This window comes from Pleurodeles waltl, chromosome 4_1 (genome assembly GCF_031143425.1).
Source record: "Pleurodeles waltl isolate 20211129_DDA chromosome 4_1, aPleWal1.hap1.20221129, whole genome shotgun sequence".
NCBI classification, from domain to species: domain Eukaryota; kingdom Metazoa; phylum Chordata; class Amphibia; order Caudata; family Salamandridae; genus Pleurodeles; species Pleurodeles waltl.
This window is the reverse complement of record NC_090442.1, coordinates 363,699,391-363,713,184: the sequence shown is the minus strand read 5'-3', so window position 1 is coordinate 363,713,184 and position 13,794 is coordinate 363,699,391. Positions and strand designations below refer to the sequence as shown.

The 13,794-nt window shown below is 43.1% G+C and overlaps 1 protein-coding gene across 3 annotated transcripts in view; it reads right to left on the bottom strand.

The window, feature by feature from the left end:
* PDE3A (phosphodiesterase 3A) overlaps window positions 1-13,794 on the bottom strand; it is a 955,418-nt gene that overhangs the window by 244,577 nt on the left and 697,047 nt on the right. For all 3 annotated transcript variants that reach the window (XM_069228518.1, XM_069228521.1, XM_069228520.1), the window contains one exon: window positions 2,793-2,947. In XM_069228518.1, coding sequence (XP_069084619.1) covers window positions 2,793-2,947 — 155 coding nt within the window. The remainder of the gene's footprint in view (window positions 1-2,792; window positions 2,948-13,794) is intronic.

Sequence of the window (13,794 nt, the reverse complement as noted above, 5' to 3'; positions counted from 1 at the left end):
GGTGGTCTTTTCACAAGACCGCCAAAGACATGGGCGCCAGAAGTCTGACCACCATATTACAACTACTGCCGAATTTCCACCACAATTTGGGCGGAAATCCTCCAGCAGTCATGCTGGCGGTCAGAGGCGAAAGGGTGGTTCCACCTCCTGCCCGCCTCACCAAAAGGACTCCACAAGCCATATTACGACCTGCAGTGTCCTGATGGCGGGGCACTGCTGGCGTTGGAAGCGTCTGTTCCCGTTCCCTGCCGGACAAGGTAAGTCGATCATCCGACAAGGAAGGGGAGTGATAGGGTGGGAGAGGTTGTGTGTGGGTGTGTGAGTGGATGTAGTCTGCGCGTGTAAATGTAAGTGTGTATGTGTGTGTGAATGCATGAGTGTATGCGTGTGTGTATGGGTGTTTGAATGCGTGTGTGGAAGCGTGTTTGAATGTGCGTGAGTTAATGCGTGTATGGATGAGTGTGAGTGAATGAGTGTATGTGAATGAGAGTATTCGGGGGGCGTGTGTTTGTATGCAGGAAGGGGAGAGGAAGGGGGTGCGGTTCTGGAAGGGAGCTGGCGGGAGAGGGGTATTGGTATGGAAGGGGGGTGGTTATTGGGTTTGCAGGAGGGTTTGGGGGAGTCGTCTCCCGGTGACAGGAAATACATTTCCTGTCACCGCTAGTCTTTCTGCCAGGGTTTTTGTGGTGATGCTACCGCCGCAGAAACCCTGGCGGAAAGCCAACTTGTTATACCGTCGGTGGTCTTCAGTGGACCGCCAGGTCAGAGATGCTAATATCCCTGGTGGTACAAGCGGAGATGTGGCAGTCTGAGGGCCATAGTTAGAGGTGCTCTGGAGGGTAACAGAGAGATGTAATTATATAGTGCTTGTGAGTTGTGAACAAAACTAGGCAAAAGTGATCAAAACAGCTCAAGTACAGGGAAGGTACAACTGGCTGCCAAAGCTTTGTTAGAGATTTTCAGAGGGAAAGTCCAGTACCTTACTGCACCAATTGGATAACAAAACCATAAGGCAGTCCAGAAGATGTGATTTGTCAGTGTTTCGATCCTTAAAAGGTTATGTCGATGGGGCCATCATCATGACAGTGTATTAGATGCACCTCCATCAACTTGGAAGATGTTCAAAGTCAATCAGAATCAACTTGAAAGATGTTCGAAGTCAAAAAGAACCTGTCCAACAAGGTCCAGGAAAAGACTTCAAGGAACTACCTAAAGACAAACCAACTGGGCAAACCCACCTTGTTGCAGGTGCTCAAAGGATTTAATCAACTCAGTTTGTCTGCAGATGGTGGTGCATTTAACACATTAATCGTAAGGAACAAGAGTGTCCATGCTCACTTTCATTATGGATGATTTTAGGTTAGAGAAACACTGCAACACTAATGAAGGACTAAATGTATTAGATCTGGTTGCAGTCAGTGCAAGAACCGGAATTACAGGTATTCCATTCCTTTCTGACTGGCATGTTGTGGAAGACTCTTCTTGCAGAGTTCCACATTAACCTAAACCTGATGCTGCCCCAAACAAGATCACATTATAATTGCAACACTATGGCAACCAAACTTAAGGCACTCACATTATTCTCTGTTTCAGCTAGTATTTTCCAGTAAAGTTGTTTTTCCTATAGTCTTAGTAGGTGAAACTTGACCCTGCCTAATCCCCTTCAGTAAAGATTTGCAGCATGCTATGACGGAAACCTTTCCATTGGTACACAAATAATGACATTTGCAAAAATGGGATTCTAATGGAGGTACTCTCATTCCTTGTCTTTTCTTGATGAGTCCTCAATTTATTGACATAGGTCCTCTTGTCTCACCAATGGCAATGGAACCTACCTAACATTTGATTTAAATGTTTTAAGATAGTTTTAAAAAGTTGGCTAGCTCCTCAAAAAATGTTGCTGAGCTTGTCTACGAATATCATTATTTTAATTCCTTTAGCTAGGTGCATCATCTTTTGAGGCACATTTTACTGAGCAAAGTGTGCCCTTTTTTGGAACATCATATTTAAGGCACATTTTACTGAGAAACGTGTCCTTTTTTTAGCATAGACGTTTAAAAATATGCCTCTAGCCACCAAATTCCAGCCCATCACTTATTGTCCTTATAATTCTCATCTAAAGTCCAGGTTCCTGGCTGCTTCTTTCCACACACTTGGGCAATGTAATCATTCATATGATGACTGTAGGGTTGCAAAATCCTTGCTTTATACTTGGTAATGGCTGACTGTAAGCCTTTCAGTAATTTGCATGCCCCAGGAGGCCATTTACATGTGCCCTTTGTCGGAACACCTAACAAAAGGCATAGGAACACTGTCCTCTCAGGTGCTGTTGCTTAACGCTACTTAACTGAAAAGTTAATCTGAGAGAAAGTTACAAGAGATTTAAAGATTTGCTCAACTTTGACAGTTGTGAAACAGAAGGCTTTTCCTTTAAATACTCAACTGTAGGGAGCTTTTGCTGATCTCACGACTTCAAGGGTTTAACAATGATTAGTCCTATATTTTTCATTCCCCTTTTCCTCTCTGGTCATGATAAGTCAAGTGACCCACAAATGAGGACTGCACCAGGCCTACCCTGCTCTTTCCTGCTTCCACCTCAGAAGAACAACTCAGTTAAACCTGACTCGGGTAAGCCTTAACTTACATATATCAAAGAACAATCATAGGTCATAGGCCACATAGTCTTACTGAATGAAAATCAGTCTTACAGCAAGCCCAGAGAATAAGATGACTAGGGGAAGAAACCATCTGCCTAGGTTCCCAGAGTCAATAAGGGCTGAGAAGCTGTTTACCCTGATGAAGGTGCTTCAGGAGGTTTGATGCTGGCACTGCGGTCTCTCCTTACTGGTGCTGGCTCCAATGTTGGCAATCCAGTAGCTGATGTTGTTGTTGTCCAAGTAGATGAAACTCTTCGCATCAGCCCAGGAGGAAGGCTCCTCCTCAATCGCTATTGTTTAGAAATTGAGAAAAAGAAAGAAATGCAGCTCTTAAAGTTTTTAAAAGCAAAAAATATACAAATTGTAACATACAGAATGGAAACAGCGGCATACAAAACCAAGACTAGATTCCAAGGACATAGAAGTAGAATGCAGAGATGTGTCTGTAAAAATCTAAACATGTAAACATTAAAATACTTTGGAGTTATAGTAGTTGGCAATCTGAAGTACTGTCTTCAACAATTTATTGAATGGAGGGAACTTTTATTTACAAATAAACACTGAGGGTCTCTATATTGATGATGCATGCAATTACAGCTGCCCGTATCACTCATGTACACAGATTTAATCAGACATTTCATCATCAGGGAAATAACATGTTGCATTTCACATCAAATCGCATCTGAGAGCAATGATAACATATCTGAAGGTGCAAACAACTGCTCTATTTTCCACATCTATTTCCTGATATTGAAAACACAGGCTTCTTTTCCTGCACTGAACCCAGGGTCAACTCAATCATTCTGATGTTTATGCCCGGCAAGCTCTGGTACCAGTAAGATTAGGTGCATCGCATGAATACCATTCCAAACCCTGCATTTTAAGCCCACTGGACTTGGCTTGTTTCTACTCCCTATATCATGAGACTCCTGAGCACAGCTGAAGGCCTTTGCTAGCTGTCTATGGGGAATGGATGTGTTGCATGGTTGAACTCAATACCTGTGCCCAGAACACACTGTGAATAGACAAAGTCCATAGTACTGGCTGTCTGGACACAAATGTACCAGATACCGTGTACCCAGTCTTGCTTGGCACGGCTGAAAGATGTTAACTGTGAGGTGATGGGGTTGGATATGGGTCTGGGTCATGGGTCACATTATTCCTTATAATTACAATGGAGATGCATAAGAGCCATGCCATGTGTTGTGTTTCCGGGGCAGTGGGAGTAAATGCAAGGTATTATTGAAACCAGCACCCGGTGCCCAGAGGCACCTGGACATGGATGGCACGGCCTGCTGTAACAGAAATAGGGTGTCGAGAACAAACAATGGGCAGATTCAAAGGGCTCATTAGAGTGTCTTGCTTTCAGTTGCACTCTAGTCAGCAGAGGGGTTTGAATACAATGGAAATGCAAACATACTATTCTAACTCCAGGCATACAATATTTGGGGAAAGGGTAACTTTCCCCCATCATAGTCCAGTTGGCTATAGCCATTCATACTCCAGATCTGCAATATTTTGGGGAAATTTAAAAAATCCCCAAGTACATTAAAAACTGGTAACAATGTTTACTTTTCATTGGTGGGAAGTGCTGCCTTAAAGGTGTTGCTCAACATAAGAATGCCAATACTAAGGCCAGAACCTCTGGATATAATCAAAAGCCATACCACATGGGATGGTTGCACAAAGGACATGGCACTTTAAGCAGAATCAAATTATCAAATAACCACTGGGTATGATCAGAGGGTAGAGCCAATGTACAAAGTAAACAAGGCACCAAAAGAATTGTCAAAGGGAATATATGGCTCTTAAATATAGACAATAATGCATGTTAGAAAAGGCATAACATACTTTAAAAGCATCAATCCAAGAAACATCAATGTTACAATGTGTGAGTAATTACCCAATTTTTGCCATTTTCTTCCCATTTTTTCTTGTCTGATTTTGATACTTACAGGACTCAGACTTTGTATCTATACTAAAGTGCCTTGGTCTATCTAACCACCCCCAAAAAACATGTCCTGTATATTGGAACTCCCTATTCAGCCCATTTAGCTTCTGTGTAAGTCCACTATAAAAGATATCTAAAATGTGCTTAAATCTTGGAAGGTCATATGAGGGTTGTACTATGTACTTACACCACCCACATATATGAACAGGAATGTGTCTGCCAGGGGCACTACTGTACTTGCTTGCAGTTTAAGGGCCATGCTGTAAACAATTGCAAGGAAAAAGGCCTTTGCCATGTTAGAAAATCTAGTCTTATGTATTGATAGGTTTCCTCTAAAGTGTGCCTTGAGCAACCACAGAGAAGGGTTGTAATCTTTAAAGGTAGGACATAGTACAATTCAGGGTTAGAATGCTTTCACAGTTAAATTAAATCCCAAAATTATATCACTGTGTAGGCTGTGCTAAACTGTTGCCTAAACAGGTCTGGGTGGGTTACAATATGTATTTCCTGTATTCCTAAATGCTACAAAATGCTTCAAATTATTTCTTACTTAATTTTCCAAATTAGATTAATAGGTGAAATCATATTTTTGATAACTCAAGTGGAATAGTAACTTAGTAAGAACTTATACTGCCTGAGCTCAACCTGTCACTCATGCCCTCCAGAGCTGGAACACCCATCCTTGGCTAGGAGAATTAACTCCAATGGGTCAAGGGGCAATAGCCCACTTCTGAGTCCAGTAAGAGCAGGTTGGTATTAACTGCTGACCAATTAGCAGCAATTAGCTATCTAGGAGTAGCCATCAATAGTTGGCAGAGCAAACAACAGTTAAGGTATTACTTTTTTGGGATTTGGAGGTGGCAGAGACGGTTACTCATATGCCCGCCCAGCCAGCCAGGCGCCACTAACAGTAGGAAGAGATCCAGTTTTGACCCTGTCAGAAAGAAGATCTCTCTAAATAGGAAAGTAGCTAAGGAGCTGAAGAATTGCTGCAAAGGGAGCTGGGTGACTTGAAGAAAATAGGGATGAGTGGAAGAATATCTTCAGTCACTGGCTACTGCATAAGATACATCTAGCACCCCAACTGCTATCTCTTCAGAACATTCCTGGACCTGGCACAACTCTGTTGGACGTGGCCATGTCTGGAGTGTCACCCTAAACTTTTTGCCTTTACCTCTTCTGCTTAATTGACCGTTGTGTGTTGGCTTTAAGCCCTCTGTGTACTTTACTACTGCTATGCTAACCAGTATTAAAGTGCTTATGTGCAATCTTTAAAAAAAGGTAAAATTGGCTTATATGCAACTGGCAAATTTAATTCGCTTTTACGTGCCCAATAGAGAGGTACATGTCCTCGGGACCTGTAAATTAAAAGATGCTAGTAGGCTAGTGCTACCCATTTAAGTAGCCCTTTAAAACATGTCTCAGGCATGCAATTGAGGTCCATGTACAGTTTTAAGCAGCTAATTCGACCTGGCAATGTAAACATTTTGCCAGGCCTAAACCTCCTTTTTAAATACATGTCACCCCTAGGGTAGGCCCTAAACAGTCCATATAGCAGGGTGTATTGTATTTTAAAAGTTGGGCATATACTTTTAAGTTTTACTTGCCCTGGAAGGGAAAAACTCTCTAATTTGTTTTCCACTACTGTGAGGCCCAGCTCTCCCATAGGATAACATGGGGTTACCTTAATATGCAATATTGTTTTATTTGGAACATGTAGAAATGGTATGTTTGGACTCAAATGAATTGTAATTTTAAATCCTCCTTAACTATAAACTCAGATTTTAGACTACAATTTTGAAAATGCCACTTTTAGAAAGTTGGCATGTTCCTGCCCTAAACTTTCTGAGGCATTGTAGGACTTTTCAGCTACCCAGGCCTGTTAATTGCTCACCCATCAGGACTGAGCATTTGTCCCAGACAGTGAACAATAGGGTATGGGTTACCTGGAAGAGGTGCTAGCATGGAAGGAGCAGAGCTGTTCCCTGTCCTCCTTACATGTCAAAGGAACTGACTCAGCACACTCACAGATAACTTGACACCATGTGTTTGTCACTCCAAATATCTAGAGATCTGGGCAGGGAGGAAAGAAATTCAAGAACCATCTGTGGGGGAAAGACTCTATGAATTTCTTCCACTTTATAGCTGGCACTAGGTATAAATAGTGGACCCTCAGACTATCTCTTCAGTACACTCCTGGACCTGCGGAAGACTACAGAAGGTCTGCCCTGATGCTACCAGAGGACTGCCCTGCTCCTTGAGGCATTCCTTGTTCTTCAGAGGACTGCCCTGATGCTTGAGTCTTGCCTTGCTGCTTGAAAGAGAGAGGGCCATCTCCTTGAACCCAAGACTACCAGCATGACTCCGACGATCAGTTGGTTGATGTCCTGTTAGGAGCTACAGTGACACAGCAAGCTCCAGATGCCTCCCTGAAACTGTTTAGATGGCCTGTTACAACTGGAACTGCCTGAGCCATGCTGGCCTCTGCTGGAATGAGTTCCTGATCCCCCAGAGGTGCCTCTCAATGTACTGGACCCTTGGGTGCCATCGGTTGAGCTCCTCCTGTGAAATCCGGACGTTTTGAACTTTGTGTGCTGGACTTTAAGAAAGTCACTTTTTCAGTGGGGCTTACCTGTTCCCTAAACCCAGCCTCCAAATCGCAGTCGGTCTGAACTTGTGAATTTGTCCCATTCTGGCGTGGCCAGATACACACAGTTAGCGCTTGCTGCTTCTTGGTGTTGTTTTTACTTAAATCTTTAAATCACATAAATCCAGTTCTACTGATTGGATTTTTTCATTTTGGTCTCAAATTGTTTATTAAATCTTTCTCTATTTATGTAAATTGGTGTGGGATTTTTCTTGGGTTGTGTTTCCACTTTATTACTATTTCTGTGCTGCATAAATACTTTACACATTACCTCAAAGTTAAAACAGGTTAATTTAGTGGCTTTTGCCTTTCACCTTGACTAGAACTGTGGTTGTTAATTGAGAAGGGCTTTCAGCCTCCCATCAACAACTCAATTTCTCACATTTCACCTGAAGAAGACTTCTGATTCTTGACTCTTCTTGCAAGACGATGACTCACATTAAGAAAACCTGTGACTCTTGCTAGCAGCATTGAAATAGAACTGGTGTCTGAAGGTCAAGAGATTAGTTTCCTGTTTGCCTGCTTTATGGAGACAAAAGGCATGAGAACTCCTGATTCTAAGAAGGTATTGCAGACCACAGAGTGCTGGGCCATGCTGGAGACCTGGCTGGAGAGAAACCTAGTGTTAAGAAGCCTGCCCTGAGCCACTGGTGGCTGCAGAACTGGCTAGGAGGAAAGTTTTCAGCATTTTGAAAACAGTGAGACTTTGTCATGTTTTCCACCTCCTGAGGACAGGGACAAAGTGGTAAGGCGTGTATTGTAATATTGCATCCAGGATGGGCAAGAAACACTGTTTCATACCACTCAGATCTTTTAGCCATGCTGAAAATGGCTGCAGCTGAATCTCGTGGCAAATGTATCCAGCCTTCTGAAGAACTGCCCAGCTACAGCTTCCAGACTTGCCTGACTTGCAAAAAAAGAAACTAAATTCAAACATAAAACCTTGCACTCGGATGAGGTACCAAATCTATCTTACCAGCAAAGTGACCAGCAGCAATGACATATAGGTTGGTCCTGCTCTGAGCTTTTGGCATAAAAGCCAGTGGTTTCAGTTGGAGTTTGACATCAACATATATGACATCGAGGGAACCTTACTGGCCCCAGCCTTGGCATTTGCCCACTGGGACTAAGTTGAAAGCTAAAAACTTTGACCAAATGACCTGCATGCTGCCCAAGGGTAGAGGTGAAGTCGCTCCCAGTGCTACTGACTGCTGACGATGCGGCCCTGATAACCAGGACCACCGTTGGCATACAGTTGTCACTGAATAGGTTTGTAGTTTTCATGGGCAGTCTGGACTTTTCAGTTAATCTTAGTAAGTCGTATGTCATGGTAGTGGACCTGCGGCCTATTAGAACTAAATGATTTCAGGTGGGTAATCACATTTTGGCCAAAGTGCTGGCTTTTACTTATCATGGAGTCCTGTTCGACTCAAGTAGAAACTGGAACCCCATTTTTTGTTAACAAGAAGGAAAAGTGTGTTAAGGCCAATATAGCTATTAGCAGCTTTGCCCAGAGGTTGGGGTCTAGACCGGCTGATACTCTATCCAAGGTTTATCAGGCCAAGTGCTTTGCCCTTATATGGTAGCAAGGTCTTAAAACACTAATATACTGGATTAAGATTTGGACTAGGGAGGAATTGCATTTGAACAGGATGATCCTCAGGGACTGTCTGTCACTCGACCATGTTGCTAAGATTCAGTGGAATGCATATGCCAAGAAGTCATTTATTAGGCAGGGTAGAGAGGATTTATTGCACAGGCCAAAGGTAATCAATACAACTGAGTTGAAATGGGTGAGGGACCACTTTTTCGATGACAATGTTACATAGAGAGGAGATGGAACTCATGAAACCCTGTGTACAGGGGCACATGCTTTAAGATCGGTTCAGGCTATGGAACCTTATTTATCCATTGTTAAAAGTGATAGGGATAGATTTTGTTAACAATGTTTCGAGTCAATATGTTGCCTTACTTATTGGCCTCTACCAGTGGTTGGAGTCTGCCTGGCTCCTTGGGTCACTGTGACTGTGACAATGTGTCTCTAAGGGACACCTTACAATTAATGATGTTTTGCAGTTATTTTTGGTTACCTAGGAGAATGTTTATTATTCCTTTATTGTAATCTCTGAATTTTTGAATTTTAGGCACGTTCGACCTCCTCTTATGTTTTTGGAGCTTTTACATAATGAACACATTATCTTTAAGGTCACTAGTATTTTAAAAGTTGCAATGAGACTGGGGAATTCTAGACTTAATTAACTTTGCCGCTAGTGATCAGTGATTTTAATTATGTGATCTTCTTGTTCTTATTTTGTAGGGTTTTATATGCTGATTTTATTGTTTTAACTGTAATATGTATTTCATTCTTATAGATTATTGTTGTATGTTAAGCTACTGTTTCCTTCTACTGTACAATTTTATGGTTATGATTATTTTCGAATAAAGTTTATATTATGATGATGATTCGTGTGGTTTATTTGTCTTCTGCTCTGTTGTGATTAGCCTGGAAGTTCCGTTCAACACAGTGACTGTTTCTTTGTGCTTTTAGCCTAAAATAACAAATTCACGTCTGAATACCCTTAACCTGTTTTATTTTTTGGGATGCATTTTAATCTCATTACATTTGCCCCTATGTTTCGAAATTAGTTTGGGAAATGTATTGTGTTGTTTCTTTATTTTAAAGTTGTTGGTAGTGCCAGAAGTTAACACACACTTCTCTGCGGATTGCCTGCTGCTTGTGTCACAAATATCAGGGGTGAGTAGATATTCTTGCAGGACTGTCTTTTGACTGAACCAGAGTCGATTTATTACGTTTATATTGGATACCCCCTACCAAAGTAATGGCCTCATTTCTGTCACAATGAAACATCTAGAAAACACTAAAATGCTGAGCTGCACAAACCTCCCTCAACCCATGCACAGCACATTATCATGATATTATCTGACCGACTACATCAATTACGATATCCCGGACACGACAAACAATTGCTCTTTTCCTCATGGATTTGGTTAAAGTGGTGAGAGGTTGGGTTCAAAGAGGCACTGCAGCCCTGCATCTGCAATTAATGAGCACTAACTGCAATTAAACCAGCATTTCTAAACAACTTTAATTAGGTTTCCAAAAGCAAAACAGAACAGCAGATTCTTTGAGGTCTGGCATGAGGTAGCAATAACATGGAGCACATTAATGTTGAACTCAATGACACTTTTGTAGCCACCCTGGCAGAATACCAGTTCACAACCATCCCGCCCGCCTCTGCTCTACCCCTCCTGCTCCCATCCACTGCTAGTAAATGCAAGTCTCTCATCCATGCCAGCCACCCATGTGGGCACTGACAGCTGGGTCCCAAACTAATCAGTCTCACATGCTTGACGCCATTTCGTTGGAGTACCCTTCTTGCAGATTCCAGTAAGAAAATAGCAATATTCCCATTCCCTTCTCACTTTGCAAATATGATGATATGTGTAATCCCATCCTTTAATTCGAAACAAATTTTTTGAAAGGATACATTTCTTTTCACCAACTTACTGATATATGTTGAAAATCCACACATTTGTTTTGCTTACCTTAGCAGAAGCTTATAAGGAGACCCTTGGGCATGTACACTGACTAAGTACAGCAACCCTCAAATGTACAGATATCTATTATCGGGTGCAGACACCCCCCCACCAAAACCACATGCAAATTACGTTGACGGTGTTGGAGCTCCTCCTTGGGCCACCACAAGGGAGAAGGAATATTCAAATTTGTCCCTTGCAGGGTATTATGGGGAGTACTCCGTCCACTAGAGCAGTGAATATCTAATCTGCAGCTCTCCCACTGTGTTGAGGCTCTGGCAGCCTCATTCCATGTATCTTTCCTTTTTCAAATTGGGTGTTCTGGTCCCACGAGAGCACCCACTGCCTCCTCTTTCATTGGGGTAGCATGAAAGCCCACTCTAGCGCTGACTGGTTGGCTCCTGCTTGCAGCCCCAGTCCTGGGGGGCCACACAGAGCAGGCAGCACTTCAGTGATTGAGCCCGGTATCTTCTCTCTCCTCGCTCACTCCTCAGGAACGTGGAGGCAGTCCTTTATTTCTGTGGGCCTCAGGCATAGCATCCTGGGACCTGCCATGAATGTACCAACCCTGGGGAGAAGGAGGACCCCCAAGGGCACCCTCATGAAGATATTAGAATGAGGACTGTGCCAACTTCTGGGGGCTTGGCCTTCCCTGAAGGAATCGTGATTGTAGTGGCAAAGCATCACGCATTGCATCACCTGCATTGGGGGGAGGGGAGGTCAAACGTTAAATTCCTTAAACAGCTATATCTCAGCTCCCTTTGGGCCCATTCTGGTGAACTTGGGCTCATTTTACTCCTGGTGGTGGGGTAGGGGGTGCCCATTGCAGGGAGCTGGGTTTACTGGCTTCATGTGCTAGCTTTCCCCTCTCCTGGCCCTCCCCCAGCTGGTCATCAGAAGGAGAAAGGGGACAAGCGCAACTGGCACGAGAGAGACCTACCTAGCCATGGGGTCAGCTGTGGACAGAGTGCTTAGTCCAGTACAGAATCAGGTCAGGCTGCTTGTCCTTCCAGCCTCCTATGGTGTTGCACCATCCAGGTCCAGGGTGTTGCTCTTTTTTTAGGTCCTGGGGATGCAATCTTTATGCCCAGTGTCAGGCTGCGTGTGGGGTACACCCCTTTTTCTATCCCTAAAACCGGTTCTGGCCAGTTCAGTTCCTCCCTTTCCCTTGGGTTTAGCTTCAGCATAGTTAGGGAAACCAAGCTAGGGAGAGGCTTAGTGCCCAGGTCCTTTTTGTTTGCTGTGGCACATCCATTTGAAGTATCAGCAGAGTAGAGCACAGCCCCACCCCAGCCATCGTGTAAGGAAGACCCACTTTCCTCTACACCCAGGCCCCTTTGTACACTGTCTGGTTCCAATACACATTTCCCAGTTGGGAAGCCCAAGAGCAACTGTATACTCACAGAAAGGCCCTGGAGACTTTAGGCAGGGAAATACCAACTTTCTAAAAGTGGCATTTCCAAAATAATAACTTAAAATCAGACTTTCCCATTAAAGGAGATTCTAAATGAAAATTAAAATCAGTGGACGAAGTTTTTGCTATCAATTCCAATTTAGCATTAGACAAAAATGTTACAATGTAGCCCAATGATTCCCAGTGGCAGCAGCCAGCCTTGCTACAGAGAAAATCGTGTTGGGGGATATTTCACAGTAAGGACATGTTCAGCATTTCTTTCTGCATGTCCTACTGTTAAACATCATGCATGCTGTCTTTATTAGCAGTAAGGCTTACATATGGATGACATTAATATTTAAAAGGAAGGTCTAGGTAAGAGAAAAAGGGGTTTTGACAGGTCAGATTTGGCAGGTTACCTGTGTGCAGCCACCAGGCTGCACAAAACTGCAGTCTCTTGTAAGAAGCTCGTACAAGTGTACACAATAGTTTCCACATGTATTCATGTCTAACAGGCCCTGTCCCCCTTATCCAAGCTGTGGCGTGGCAACTTAGCTTAAAAGGCAGACAATAGTGGTAAATATGTGCAGTCCAATTCACCACAAAGTTACCAAGAGAGAGATTTATGTAGTGAGACTCACCTACACTAAAGGCCTAAAACAGGTGATCAAAAAGCAGAAACTCCTGGCATACTAAATGGGGGTGGAATCCATCTTAAGCACCTTTATTCTTCTTTATCTTTTGCATCTTACTTTGGACTTCCTCTGTCTTTTTCTTGTTGGCTACTTGAATCTCAAGCACTGATTGGCAACTTTATGTGAGCGTAGCTTCTTTATCTCACCGTCACAATTTCTGTCCACAGAAGGACTTTATGACTAATAGGTACGTTTCTGTCTTTTTAACGTCTCTGACACAGGGGATGCTAGTTCTGTCCTGATAAGACACATGCAACAAGGGTCAAAAAGGTGACATTTCTCTCACTCAACTCAATCTTGTGTGCAATAAACTTATGGTGTTGCACTGACCAAACAAAGGGAGATGGGTAAAGTGCCACAATTAATCTTGGCTACTGGTAAATACTCTGGGTGCATTTCAATCCATCTTTTTTTTCATGTCCGCTGTCTCACTTCAGGCAAGGTATGCCCTCATGTAAATTAGGCTTGATCCTTCTCTAATAGGAAACGTAAAGTCCAAACAGGCAAACCAAGCCCACTCTGAAACAGAAACTCTACCTACTTAGGCCTCGTTAGTAAGCTGCATTGCGATTCCTATGACACTGTGACTACACCTCAGCATACCCATGTTATGTAATGTTATGTTGATTTGTATAGTGCACTAATCACTTGACAGGGCATCTAGGCACTTGGGAAAGATGTGTAGGTGTGTGGTCCCAAGGTGCTTACATGAAGAAGCAGGTCTTGAGCTTCTTGAGGAACTCACTAAGTGAGGAGGAGGCTCTGATGTGTTGAGGGGAGTCATTCCATGTCTTGGGTGTAATGTAGGAGAATGAGCGACCTCCAGTTCTGATTTTCCAGATATGGGGCATATGCGCGACTGAGAGTGAGGCAAAGTGTGGATGTCTGGTGGG